The 14,208-nt window shown below is 36.1% G+C and overlaps 3 protein-coding genes across 7 annotated transcripts in view; all 3 read right to left on the reverse strand.

Moving 5' to 3' along the window:
- Positions 1-22: 22 nt before the first annotated feature.
- agtr1a (angiotensin II receptor, type 1a) lies at positions 23-3,869 on the reverse strand. 3 transcript variants are annotated; one of them, XM_016271804.1, is made up of 3 exons: positions 3,742-3,869; positions 3,320-3,404; positions 23-1,163 (listed from the first exon to the last, which is right to left on the reverse strand). In XM_016271804.1, exon 3 carries the CDS (start codon positions 1,097-1,099, stop codon positions 23-25), a length of 1,077 nt encoding a protein of 358 aa, XP_016127290.1. In that variant the 5' UTR covers positions 1,100-1,163; positions 3,320-3,404; positions 3,742-3,869. The 3 variants fall into 3 exon arrangements, with proteins under 3 accessions (XP_016127290.1, XP_016127299.1, XP_016127306.1); XM_016271813.1 differs by having other exon boundaries at positions 3,320-3,393; positions 3,742-3,774; XM_016271820.1 differs by lacking the exons at positions 3,320-3,404; positions 3,742-3,869 and adding an exon at positions 1,264-1,376.
- Positions 3,870-9,764: 5,895 nt separating this feature from the next.
- On the reverse strand, positions 9,765-13,417 carry LOC107585033 (zinc finger protein ZIC 1-like). The gene is made up of 4 exons (XM_016271855.1): positions 13,343-13,417; positions 10,441-11,074; positions 10,190-10,353; positions 9,765-9,978 (listed from the first exon to the last, which is right to left on the reverse strand). Exons 1-4 carry the CDS (start codon positions 13,367-13,369, stop codon positions 9,892-9,894), a joined length of 912 nt encoding a protein of 303 aa, XP_016127341.1. The 5' UTR covers positions 13,370-13,417; the 3' UTR covers positions 9,765-9,891.
- Positions 11,426-14,208, reverse strand: part of LOC107585037 (ras-related protein Rab-3A-like) — a 9,353-nt gene continuing 6,570 nt past the window's right edge. Inside the window, exons 4-5 of one of the 3 annotated variants that reach the window (XM_016271869.1) lie at positions 13,714-13,838; positions 11,426-13,602 (exon numbers count right to left, since the gene is read on the reverse strand). In XM_016271869.1, coding sequence (XP_016127355.1) covers positions 13,412-13,602; positions 13,714-13,838 — 316 coding nt within the window. In that variant the 3' untranslated portion in view covers positions 11,426-13,411. The remainder of the gene's footprint in view (positions 13,603-13,713; positions 13,839-14,208) is intronic. The other 2 variants (XM_016271886.1, XM_016271877.1) reach the window with 2 other exon arrangements.

A 14,208-nucleotide genomic window follows, 5' to 3' on the forward strand; every position in this document is an offset into this window, starting at 1 on the left:
TATATATATATATATATATTCCTCAAGTGGCTTGAGGTATTGAGGACATTTTATTGACGGAGAGGTGTAATGACTCCGAGGCTTGATATGAGAGAGAGCTCATCTTGGTACTGAGGGTGGGGTGAGATGCCACAGAAGTCGAGGAACACCTCAAGAGCTTCAGCAAGTTCCTGCGAAAGTTCTTCCCGACAAAACCGTACAGGATTGGGTTCATACAGCTGTTGAAAAAGGCAATACAAATGGTGAACGGCATTACGGTGTCAATGATCTCAATGACATCGCAGTTGGTGATCACTTTCAGCAGACCAAGCATGTTCATGAAGTTGAAGATCTGATGTGGTGTCCAGCAAAGGAAAAACGACAGCACGGCGGCGGCCAGCATGCTCAACACCTCGTCCCCGTTCGATCTCGAATTCCTCTGAATGTCCCGTGCTTTGAGCAGAGACCGGCCAATCAGACAGTAGCACGTGAGGATGATGGTGATGGGCAGAAGGAACCCAAGAACACTCTTCATCAGGCTGAGAGCTGCCAGCACATTGCGAAGATCTTTTTCGTCTAGGATGGCGCATACAGTGACATTGTTATGCTGGATGAAATGGGTCCCACGGATAACGGCTGTGGGAAGGCTTAAAAGGAGAGCAACTACCCAAACCAAGACGCACGTCACACGGGCGTACACCACCGTACGGCACCGGCGGGACTTGACGGGATGAACGATGGCCAGATACCGGTCAATGCTGAGAGCAGTGAGGAGAAAAATACTAGTATATAGATTAAGGAGGGCCATACCAGCAATGGCTTTACATAGGAAGTCTCCAAAGAGCCACTCGTAGCCTGTTGCAGTGTATATGGCCCAAATGGGCAGGGTGAGGAGGAAGGTCAAGTCTGACACGGCTAAGTTCAAAACAAATATGTTTGCAACGGTCTTCAGCTTCAAACAGAAGTAGATGACAGTGACTACCAGGCTGTTGCCTACAATTCCGATGATAAAGTTGCAGCTGTAGACTACAGGGATGAACGTGAAGATGAAATCGTGGTGCCCGGTCATGTTACACGTGAGCTTGAGTCCCACGTTTGCATCGGTTGTGATGTTGTCCATTTTGGAGATCTGTCAAACACACCCTCAGTTTCACAGCCTAAAAAGCTGCGTCGTTAAAGGAGCCCTATAAGAACAGAGTGGATACAGATGGTTAATATGGCAAAAAGTTTCATGCAATTTCTCAAAAGGTTTTTTTTTTTCCATTTGAAAGGTGCATTACTTACAACAAACACTAGATGTCTCTCTGCTCATATTATCTAGGAGCTTGTTCATTTTGGATAACGGCGACTGGGTTGACTGTAGGCCTACTTCAACTGCTCCTTCCAGTTATATTGAAAATTAGCTAAATCTGGTACAATTCATTAAATGGAAATATTTATGGTAAATATTTTACATGGTCTTTAAATAAATCAATCAATAAATCAATAAAATAAACTGGTGACATTTTACATTAATGTTCAGTTTATTAACATTAGTTGATATATTAGGTATCACAAACTATCAATGGACAATACTTTTACAGAAATTATTATCTTATACAAAATGTATTATCTTAGTTCATGTTGATTTATATTTATACTATAATTTGTTATAATTGTTAACATGCGTGCATTCATAATACAATAAAGATAGTTTACACAACGTGAAATGTTCAAATAGAAATGCAGAAATCAAATAATAACAGTAATAAATAATAATAAATAATGTAAAATAATTTTTATTGTTAGTTTATGATAACTACGGCAATAAATAACGTTTATATTTACTATTAATATTACTATACAATACTACAATTACTATTTATGAACTGTTTAACACTTCTGTATTTTTAATTCAGTAAAAAGTGCCAAACTATATAAAATCTAGAACATAAATAAACAACAGAGATAAAGTAGATGAAAGATAGATAGATAGATAGATAGATAGATAGATAGATAGATAGATAGATAGATAGATATATTTTTTTAAATATTTTAATATACATAAATAATGCGTATTAAACATGATATATACACTGTGAGAATTAAGTTTGGTCATCCTCTCAAAGCTCCCAAAACTGTACCATAATGGAAACACATCAGGCAGCTTCTCATGGGTGTAAAGGTCAAACAAGGTCAAGCTCTCAGAGAGCTACATATTTCTAGGTAATAATTTGTTTACACATTTGAAAAGGCTTCAGATATACTACATAGTGATATATTGAATGTAGTACAGTGTGTCTATATTGTATGCTGTATCTAATTTATCATGAATACCTGGTTGAAAAAAAGGTAACTAGTATTATTTATGGAAGCACCTACGAAGGCAAATTCCTAGTAACTGTAACTTACTCGGCAAGTAAAACTGAATTCAGATTCTGTATTTAGAAAGAATTAGCATTGCTCTGCTCAAGCTGTTCCTTCACTGGTTTCCTGATAGTAAAAAGGTAATATATTTAAAATACCTTTATTTCATACTAAGTATACTTCAAATCAAATTAACATATTTACTGACATATCACTGGAGACTTACAGACATAAAAATTATAATGAAACTTTATTTGGAGTACTACTTGTGCACAATGCACATTTCTTAATATTAAGCCTAAAATGTGTTTGAATGTCACTATTGATGAGGATTGTATGATCTTTGAATAATATCGGTCTTTAAATGCAAGATATTTAAAGTGTACCTAAAGTATATTTACAATAGTTCCACTTCAAATACTTAAGTATGCCTTTAGTTGAACTACTTCTGCACAATTAAAGTGCATTAAGTCCAAAATTAGTTGTTCCAATTTAGCAGACTTTAAGTATAACAGTTTAGTATACCAAACGTACAAGTGCAGGGTATTTTTATTAAGCACATAAATATGTAAATGTATTTGTAGTATACTTAAAATGAAATTAAATGGATTTTAAACACATTTTAGTATATTTATTTTTCACTAGGGAAGGCGAGCACATATTATGTAAGCAGATGCAGGCGTGTTGCCAAGGGAGTCAACAACCAATAACAGACGACATTGCATTCCAAGGTTCACGTCTTTTGAATATCACTCAATCTATTTTAATATGCTTATCAGACATCCGCTATTGCTCAGGAAGTGGTGGCTGATCAGAATAATGCAATTTGTCATACTGATAAGAGATTTTTGTTTTTGTTTGCATTTATTTTTATATTGGTGGTCTAATAAAATCGTTGTACTCCCTACAATGATGGATATGATCAGCCCTGAGTAGAGAAAAGGTTATGCATTCAAACTGTGACAGAGTAACAACAACATAAAAGTCCTCTTACCTTGACATAGAATCTTAATGCGCTGAGCTGAACACATGAAACACAGTCATTTACATCAATGGTGGGTTAAGTAGCTGGAGAGACACTGACAGACAAGTCAGACACACACACACACACACACACACACACTTGCAAACATTAGATGCTGCTTTACGGTAAAAAAAACAAAAAAAAAACATGCGATGACACATTTAGTGTGTTTTCTGAGGTTATGTGTCAGTTTGATGTATTTACAAACAAGAATGTCTCATCTGGAATGTGTTCTTTGTTAACTCCCAAGCTTACTCATCTCTTTGGGCTATGATTAGGGTTTGATTAAATATTCTAATTTAAGGTAATAATTAAAATATAATAAAGAAAAAACAAATAAAGAAATGTGTATATAAATAATAGAAAATATACATGTAAAAATGTATTTTTACCTTTAGTGAAGGTGACATCCAAGCTGCTCCATCAGTTTCAAAACTGGCTTTAAGAGATCCGTCCTGACTTTCGGTCATAACAGAGTGCCTGGTGCTTTTCCTCTACACCCTTTCTTATACCTCTCCGATAGTCCTACAACTACGCCAGGGACCCACAGTGGGGGCTGCACTGTGGGGGCCGGATACGTCCATGGTCATGGGAGCAAAAAGTGAGGGTGAGAGAGAGGCAAAAAATAGACCCTTGAGGGCAGAGACAGATTTCCCCATCATTTATTTGGTCACCTTTTTCTCTTAAACACGAAAAACATGTTCGGTTCTTCTTTTTCCACATGCTTGTAAACAACATTTCTTCAATGGATTGTTCCGTAAAAAGCCTGCAAATTAGCATAAAATACATTACATGATTATCCTAGCTTCGGGCACATAACAAAAAAAAGGTATAGGCTGGTAGTGCGACAGCACGGACATTTACATGATTTATTCTGACGGCTCTATATTAATGCATATCATCAAGCCGAGCCTGGTATTAAACCTGTGAAATGAATAGCAAAAGACAAACAAATGGCCTGTGAATATTAAAGCAAGCTCACTGTCAATAGCCTAATGATATTGCATTCAGCCACTTTCATTAAAGCAGCAGGGAAATATATTGGACATTATGTTGAAGTCCATGGTGAAGGATACAAAGCAGGAGAAGAGTGATTTACTGATGTCACATGCTGTAGACAGAATCAAATAAGGTATAAAAAATAAATTACATTTCAATGTATTTGTATAGCGCTTTTCACAATACATATACTGTTCCAAAGCACTCGGACATGACAAAGCCGTGGACATTTTTCAGATAGTTTTCGAGTGTGAGTTTAAAAATGGCATACACATTTTTTTTGTGTACAAACTGACTGCTTAGTCTATCCCTCATTTTTTTGAGGCCTCTGGGAACTCTAGTCCCTGGTGCCTGTTTTACTCCCAAAGATAAATCCAACTCCTTCATCCTTGTAGTATTCAGCTCATTCTTTCGTCTCTTCCCTTAAACAGTCTAGTTTGTTTGTTTTTTCAGCACAAAAGGTCTTGCGCACAAAAAATTGGGATGTCATGGCTAAAAGTAAATTAATTGTGAGAGAGTCCCTTTAAAATACGAATTCTGAATGTGATCTGGTCATACCAATCTGTTCCGCTTCCAACGCAGCTATTTTGTACCAGAAATGTTCCTTTGCAGTGGCATGGAAACTTTTAACATTTAGCACATCTGGAGACCTTTCCATTAATCTATGTATTTGGACAAAAATGAATAGAAGGAAGTAGAGGCAGCTCTAACAGGGCAAAGACAGTATATCGTTAAGAACACATAATATAGAATTCAATTTTGTCTGCAAAAAGACAATAATACGGTCAGTTTTTCCACAAACAGACTGGCCAGAGACAGAGAGTGTGGAGCATAAGTCTTATAGTAAATGGATTAGTGTTGCTGCATCAATAGGAGGCTAATTCAATACACCCATGTGCTCAAAAGTTAATGTTGCCTTCAGGGAGCGATGTGGATGCTGATGTCTGCAGCTCCCCTGCCCTTATTAAGGATATTCCACCTGTTTGTTTGGGTAAATGTTAAAGAGCACATCCATATTTTTTATCAAAATTCTATTAATATCAAATATTGGACTAAATGTACAACTATCTTGCTTATTACACAACTCCTCACCAAATAAATAGGGATGAAATATTGAATCTTGCCTATATGTTTTCCTAGCGTTTCAGCTAGCTAATAAAACATTACAATGTACAAAACAAAACAAAAAGTCATGTATAATTCAAACGATAACTGAGATGCACACAACTTCATTACATCACAGTACATTTAACGCAGTGTTTTTCTTGTTGTTGTTGTGTTTTGTAAATCGCAATGGACAGAAATACAGGGGGGGGGGGCAGTAAGTTTGCGTGAAGATATGAAAGTATTCAAGTAGCCTACCATACTGTAGCTTAGTAATAATGCCAAACAGTCTCTTCATTTGGCTGTACCCCAGAGAGCGCTATAATTTGTCCACACCTAAATCAACATGTCCATCTTGAGGCCAAGCAAAAACCAAACACCAAAAAACCCTCAGGGACTTTTAAAGTTTGTTTGCATAGATATTTGAGATTTTCCTGTTGTCTCCCAAAAAACACATTTGTCCTCCTGACGGTGCTAATAAACAAATATGTACAATATTTTACATGGTACATACTGTATGTATGTTGAATTTTGAAGCTAAACTCCTGTAAGGCAGTGTAATGAGAATCAGAAGTCGAATCAACCAGAGGCAAAATAATAATAATAATAATAGCTTAAGTTTAGCTGAATTAAAATGCATAATTTATTTTTCCTTCTATTTAAAATAGAGAAACTACTTTTTTGAAGTTTACCTCATTGCTGGGAAATCAATGTGGGTATTACATGCCCTGGACATTTATAGCATGAGTCAGTCTGGGAGTCCTAACCTTTGCCCTCCGCTGCAACTGCTGATGTGAGTCACATACATGAGAAAAACATCCTACATAACACCACAGTGTAGCATTCACCTCATTTTAGCAGTAGCCCCTCATTTTAGGACTGTCAATGTGGAACAGGGACATAGTGGTTCATCAAGGGTACACAATATAAAGTCTAATACATGACTAGCCTACGCTGCATTATCTAGACCTGCTCATTGTTTTGGCTACTGCTCACGTGTATTACCATCATGCAGTCTGCAGCCTCTGTATTAATAAGTACATGAGTTTGATATGGCCGGGTGCTCTTCACTCGACACCTACTGAGGGATTCTGATAAAGAGCAAAGCCTCACCGCCCAGAATATCTCCTACAATCACTCACTGAGAGCAAGAGAGAATATCACACACACATAAAATACTAAATACATCATATAGTCATGATGATACTTGCAAACACATAAATATCCACCACTAATGGTTTTAGGTGCCTTAACAAAATGTATTACTGAAATGTTGCTCTTTCATAGTTTGTGAATGAAGGTCAGTTGTATAATTATGTTTCAATTAAAATCAGCTTAATAAATAAATAATTGTACAGAACACTGCAAAGCAGATGAGAAGAACTGAGCTAACAGGATATTCCTCAGATAGTTTTTTCCCCCCATATATTCTTTGTAACGTTATCCTTTGATGTTTATATTTTGCTATTTTCCAGTCACTACTTTGTTGTTCAAACAACATCTACGTGAAAAATCAAAGAAGGGAATCACCAGGAAAGTCTATTTTAGAACAAGCACATATTTTTATATTCTAAGTCTCATGAGGCCCAATGATTGTGAATTATCATAGAGTTCATTCAGAGAAAATGAGAAAAACCCCAAAGCCCAGGAGTCGGTCATGCAGAACTGTTTTTTGGGTGTGAGAGCACAATGAGCTGACCAGTGTTGAACTCGACAAGACGTGCAGAATTGTTGTTGTTTTATTTATTTATTGTTGCCCAAGACCGGTTCTGCTGAACAGAACCACTTGAAGTCATAATTTACTAGACGGAAGAGTTGTTTATTATTTCGTTATTTTAAGTCAGGTTTATAATATCTAACACTGAGCAGCTGGTTATCACTTCAGGCAAGTCAAAATGTACTGTACTACAACCAATATGATCTGATGTTATGATTTACACTCCTGCCAGGCCTGCCTGTCCTCTTGATCACGTAGACTCATCAGTCATCATGGGGAATGTGCAGCAGCCCTTCATGATACTGTTACTGTAACCAAATCAAGTTCACTAATGGATGTCTAAACCATTTGGGGAAGAGGGCCTGAGGCTTCAAACAGTGCTTCAATTACTTCTGCACAGGTTACTTACGTCTTTTGATCATTATCACGACTGTCATGTTGTCACCACACAGAAGCACTTTTGACTGCAGACTACGTCAGTGTTATAATTCACATTGTTACAATGTTATAATGTACATAATGATATGTGGGCTGCTTTTTTTCTTTAAGCAGCATAAAAACGACTGTTATTTCAAAAATTAGATCATTATTATTGATGATATTAAAAAAGGGCAAACTGCCTGTAGTGACATATTCACTACCTGAGATCATCTCTATTCCAGCCACTCTCTAAAAAATGCTGGGTTGTTTCAACCCAACTTTGGGTCAAATATGGACTAACCCAACCAAAATTGTATGTAAAAATTTAACCCAACGGTTGGGTTAGTCCATATTTGACCCAAAGTTGGGTTGAAACAACCCAGCATTTTTTAGAGTGCAGGATTGAATGAATCCTTCCTTTCATAGAAAGAAGTGCGTTTCACCTCTGCCTCCATGTGGCCACATGTTTACATCTCAAGTTTCTAACAAACTTTACCCAAACTTTTTAACAATAGCCTAATATAGTGAAGCACTCTGCACTGATGATGTACTGAACAGTAGAGTGTGATTTTAGGGGCTATATTAATCAAGAAACACTCAAGGGAAAACACCAATCAATGAAGTATGAGAAGGACATATGAACATTATTAGAGCATACTGCTGGAAATTGCTGACAGCTGCACATTAAGATGACAGGTAACTTTGATAGTTCGGTCCAGTGGGAGAACCCTTCAGATGAGAATCACTGGGGATCACTCTGAAAAAGAATCTTCATTATGTTGATATACTCCTTTACATAGCAACTGCACTTAATGTGCCCTTTTTGAACTGACAGAAAAGAACTTGTTAGAAACAGCTATACAATCATACAGCCTGTTCAAACTAAACGTGTGAAATCACACTGAATAAACATTAAATACATATTTCATTTAAAATGTGATATTATTGAACCCTGATACTTACTAGAAAACTTCACAAAATAGATTTTAAACATATAAATAAATAAAGGTGACTTGACTTGAATAATTGAATTATTAGTTCACCCAAAAATGAAAATACTCTTACCCTCAAGATGTTCCAAATTTGAATAATTGTATTTATTTTTCTCTGCTTAACACACAGTTCATACAGTTGCTGGTAGCCATTAATGCTCATAGTATTTTATTTTATTTTTTCTATACTATGGAAGTCAGTGGGGACTAGAAAATGTTTGGTTACCCACATTCATCAAATATCTTCTGTGTTGAACAGAAAAAAAAGAAAGTTATAGAGGTTTAGAACAATTTGAGGGTGAGTAAATGATGATGGAATTTTCATTTTTGGGTGAACTATCCATTTCGATTCAGTTTCAGTTAAATGGAAAGTCTATACTAATATTTATTAGAGGCCAAACTTTAACCCACAGATGGATTAGCTGCGATTAGCGCAGGTCAGCCTGTTCTAATGAATGCAATTACTGTTCAGAGACATCAGATCAGTGTGTGGAGGATTTATTCTGTCTAGGGAAAGAGAACACACTGTTTTTTTCCAGAATCATCCTCTGCTGAAGTGGGCACATTAACATTTACAAATGTACAAATTCCCCTTTGCTGTGTCATTAACAATGCTCTTAAGTTTGTTGCCGATTTAAAAAAAAAAAAGAAACTGAAATGTGCAGTGTTTAATGTTTTATTACACTTCAATCGAATACACGATCACTTTACAAGACAACAAAACTGAGATGATTTTGTATTAAAACATTCTTAACACTTGTGTTTAGACAGTCATAACACCTTTTATATTCACATTTATATACTTAATAACTATATGTCTGCATATTACATCATGCTGTAACTGTTTGACATGCAATTTACAATCTACAAACACAAATGATATGTATTAATATAGTTATCCTCCACAGACCAGAAATGGGAAACTTTTCAAAGACTGTTTACTTAGTATTGTAAATAAAATTAAATGCTGTGTAATAAATTACTCAGCAATAGTTTTTCTTGTTCAGCAATAACGTTTATAATTATGTATCAGAGTTGTGGAGCTCCTTTCTCACATGTTGATACACTCTAAAAAATGCTGGGTTGTTTCAACCCAATTTTGGGTCAAATATGGACTAACCCAACTGTTGGGTTAAAAAGTTAATTAAAAAATTTAATCAAAATTTAACCCAACAGTTGGGTTAGTCCATATTTGACCCAAAATTGGGTTGAAACAACCCAGCATTTTTAGAGTGTACTTCTGATTTTATTTCTAACCAGAACGGTCATGAAAAATAGGCTAACTTCTAAATTTTACACTAGGGCACACCTTAAAATATTATTTGAAAAAGGCTTGGATCTTTATAACTGCTGTCATAATTGTAGTTCTGAGTAGGTTCCATGACTGGCAGGTGGACCTGCATTGATGAAGAAGAGAGATAGAATAGAACTGAATTTACATGACGTATATCATTCACTTAGTAAATCACAAAGTACATTTAAAAAGTGCATTCAAAAAAAGTAAATTTAGTAAAAAATAGGATATGTAAAATCACTTAAAAATGTGTAAAGCATAGAATGCAGGCCTGTATATTACTATTTGAGCTGCATGTTTAATTTCTAATTTACCTTTGCATGTTTTCTGAGGGAGCTCGCATGAGAATATGATTTAGTGCAGTGCATGCAAATATATTGCTTCTCCTGTGCGTGGACACGTATGTGCTTTTGTTTATCACTGCTGTTTGCAAAACGCCTTTCACAGGCCTCAAAAGGGCATCTGAAAGGTTTTTCACCTGTAACAAAAAAAAGAAAATTAAACCCAATCACCTCATGCAACATTAACGAAAAGAAAAAAACAACAACAACAATTGAAGTGTTACCTGTATGAGTCCTTTCATGAATTTTCAGGTTTTCCGCCCGTGCAAATGCTCTTCCACATCTGAACGAGCACTGAAAGGGCTTTTCTCCCGTGTGCACTCTTAAGTGATTGATCAGTTTGTACTTGGCCTTGAATGGATTCCTTAGACGAGAACAGTCTTCCCACAAACAAACGTAACTGGATTGTCCTGACAGATTAACATGCTCCGCTGTCAGATGAGAGATGAGCTCCTTCATTGTGCAGTAGGTTTTCTCACAGCACTGTGGAGCACCTGCAGATCGCTCCAGCCACTGGCAGGTAAACTGTGACCGGTTTGTGTTCAGACTGGATCTATCCATGTCTGAACTGTTGAACATAAACCTTTCTCTTTGTGTTTGTCCATTTTGCTGTGTGGAGTGAAACTCTTCTGTTGGACACAAGTGTGTATAACCATTCACATTCCAAACTTCCTGTTGTTGCTGATCAAATACATGATCTACGACAGAAGAATACCCGTCTGTACAGATTGAAGAGTCATTCGGTCCACAAGAAACTTCAACCAAACTCCTGTTAAATTGCAAAAGATCCACAGTCGAGGACACCATCATCCCTCCATCACAAATGCCATAGACATCAGCAGGATTATCCATAAACATCTGAAAGCAAGAACCAAACGCAGACATATTTGACAAATTACTGTTGTAATGCAATACAGAGCATTCGTAACCGGTTTCTGTAGGTCTTTATAAATCTGTGCGGATCTTGATTTCCTTGAGAAAAAGTTTAGATTATGCGATGAGGATGTGAAAGAAGGTAATTTATACAGTACGTTTAACATGTGGATGATTTCAATTCCCCAGACTCTCTTTATTTAGCATCTGTACTTGTCATTCAGCCGCCATCAGATAATAAATAAATAATCTGACGACGCAGAGTATGCATCAAACTCTTCATTGTTTCTTTCAACATCATAAACCTTCAATATAAACTAACAAACCAAGCATTACATCCGAGTTCTTGCAGCTCCCATATAGGCCAGTGGAGCTCAACTTTTTGAGGCCCCTCTTTGTCAAGACAATATAAAAGGTCAACAATGACAGCAATAAGTCACTAAAGGTTTCAAACATAGCTTTTTATTGAACTCAATAAACCGATGCAAGTGGTCACTTGATTCTCAAAACTCATGAGAGTGGGTGTCCTGCTTATATCAGTTGCCAGTGGTTTATTACCATTATCTCCCAGGGTGAAACACAGCATGATGTATATCAATTAAAAAACGATTTGTAATTTTTAAAATGACATACGTCATAGTGCTGGAACTGAAGGACTATTGTACACTTACAAAACAAACAATCCTCAAACCGCCAACTACAAAAAATATAATAAAATAAAAATAAAAACTACAAAAGTGTATCAAAACCAAAACTCAGTTTTATGGCTTCTGCTTTAACAGTAATCACTCCGCATATAAAGCAAACTAATGTGTCAAATTTCTCTGTATAAAAAAGGAAATCCCAGTGGTTTGCTATTTGTTGGACTGTAAAAAAGGTTTTAAATGAAGGGTATAAATCGTTAATTACCTTACAAACAATATCCCTGCATATCCAGTGACTATTTGGTATAACAAAGCTTCTGAACTGCATAGGGGGAATCCAACACATACTTCTACAAACATGACGTTTTCAAACATTCATTGCCTTTTGTGTTTAAAACTCTGTGATTTATAAAAGCGAGACATTTCGGATGTCCAAGCCTGTTCTGTAAGCATAGCAGTAGCCCTCTTAATCTAACGCAGAACACGTACACCAACAAAAACGCATGTAAATAAATAAGCAATAAATAATGCAGTAAATTAACATACCTAATTACAACAAAAATTTACATTATTGTGTGCATTAACATATGTTAATACTCTAGTGATCAATCAGTGGCGCATATAGTATCGGTTTTCTGAGAATCACAATGCATTTTGTTTTAATATTACAGTCTTTTCAAAATACAGACTCGTCCAGAAACTCATTAGCTGCTATTCTTTGATTTAGGTTCTCTTTTCATTAAAGCTTTTATTGTGTTTTCAGCCGTAGAACAGCAGTAATCCTCATCTACGCTTGTAAAAACGAAACATCTACAAAATACTAGCATGACATACTAACATGCACACACACTCACACACTTCCGTTATGGTACAATGAGGAGTTTGAGACCACCTGTATGTAGGAACCGGCGTAAAACCAGAACATGTAACTGATAATACACTTAACTTCATTAATTCCTTCATATTACAAAACAAGAAGCAATTAAGCACATCATAATGATTTTTTCCTAATTACATCTATTATCTCACATATACCGTTTTGCTTATATAATATATGTTTTACAAAATACACCTGCTGTTATTTAAAACACAATAGGGAGCAAATTAATTAGTGTGCATTTCGTTTTCACTCTTTAATTTAAAAATTAAGAGTGAAACAGTACTTATGAACAATTCAAGCTTAGGATTCATTCAAACGTCCCATCTCGGGATGAGCCTTTATGTTGATGGTTTCCACACAACAACCTGGTCCTAAATGTATTATTTTTCTGTTTAGGAAATAATAAAATATCTCCTGGCAATGTATTGAGGATATTTGTGTGAATCTGAACTTGATGAATCCAAAAACATACCTAAGAAATGCTCATGAACATTTAGAAGTTTTAGCAGACAGTGTACCAAAACCAAATGTGATTCACCCAATTTCACGTTGGAATTAATTTGACCCCAAAGTCAAAAAGATATTAAATTATTCCAATTCTTAAGAGATGAGAGGAGCATTGGTTACCAATATCAATATAAGAGAAACAAAAATGCACTGATGTCAATCTCACAAGAGGGACAGAGAGAGGACAGGTTCTCAGCTGCATCCCATCAGCTCTTCTCTTACCAAAGCCTTCTTTCCTAGAGTGTCCATTGTTCAATCTGCTGGGAATGGTGGAGAGGTTGTGAGCGACCCTTAGCAAGCACAGTCTTTGTGGGAGCGCTGTGGCTGCTCACTGAGCTGAGGGCCCTGCCTGTTTCCCGTGGTGGACGGGTCCGCCGACGCCGGATTCTCTGCCATCCTCTCACAGATTATGTCCACCAGCTGCTCAAATGCCTGCTTCACGTTAATGTTGTCCTTGGCACTGGCCTCAAAGAACTCAAAGCCTGTGACAGTCAAAAGAAGTAAAAGGCACTATTATATTCAAACTAAACTAAGAGCTATGAGAAAACAAGAAGGAAATTCAAGTGGAAAACCTTCCGTTCAGGAAAACGCACCTAGCTGTTCAGACAGCTGTCTTCCTCTCTCTGAAGCAACCACTCTCTCGTCTTCCATGTCACACTTATTTCCCACCAGCAGCACTTGAGCATTGTCCCATGAATATGTCTTAATCTGTGTGGACCTAAGAGCAGTAAACAAGTCATTAAGAAAAAGCATCTGAACTGCCTAAATGCTACTGTAATTAACATTTATATATAAACATGTTAAAAAGACATTTAATAATTAAAATAAATTAAATATTTGTAATTAAATATCAATAATAATAATAATTAAACAAGATAATGAGAAGTTATTTTTAATAGGCTAAATGCCTTTGACACTGTTTCCTTGTGTATCAGGTGGTAAAGATTTACTTCCATGTATGGTTTACATATTTTTATTCATTTAACTTTATGGATGTTAAGAATAGCAGGTTGTGATGACTTTTGCCATATACTGAATGCATATTTTATGACTATATATATATATATATATATATATATATATATATA

Source organism: Sinocyclocheilus grahami, unplaced genomic scaffold (assembly GCF_001515645.1).
Source record: "Sinocyclocheilus grahami isolate Dianchi unplaced genomic scaffold, SAMN03320097.WGS_v1.1 scaffold5.1, whole genome shotgun sequence".
Taxonomy (NCBI): Eukaryota; Metazoa; Chordata; class Actinopteri; order Cypriniformes; family Cyprinidae; genus Sinocyclocheilus; species Sinocyclocheilus grahami.

What these genes read in the sequence shown, in the direction of transcription:
- agtr1a (XM_016271804.1), bottom strand. Translation starts at nt 1,099, where the DNA reads ATGGACAACATCACAACCGATGCAAACGTGGGACTCAAGCTCACGTGT.
- LOC107585033 (XM_016271855.1), bottom strand. Translation starts at nt 13,369, where the DNA reads ATGGACACTCTAGGAAAGAAGGCTTTG. An exon ending in CTCTAGGAAAGAAGGCTTTG is followed by an intron (nt 11,075 to 13,342) that starts GTAAGAGAAGAG and finishes TCTTGCTTTCAG; the next exon opens with ATGTTTATGGATAATCCTGC. An exon ending in TCATGAAAGGACTCATACAG is followed by an intron (nt 10,354 to 10,440) that starts GTAACACTTCAA and finishes TTTTTGTTACAG; the next exon opens with GTGAAAAACCTTTCAGATGC.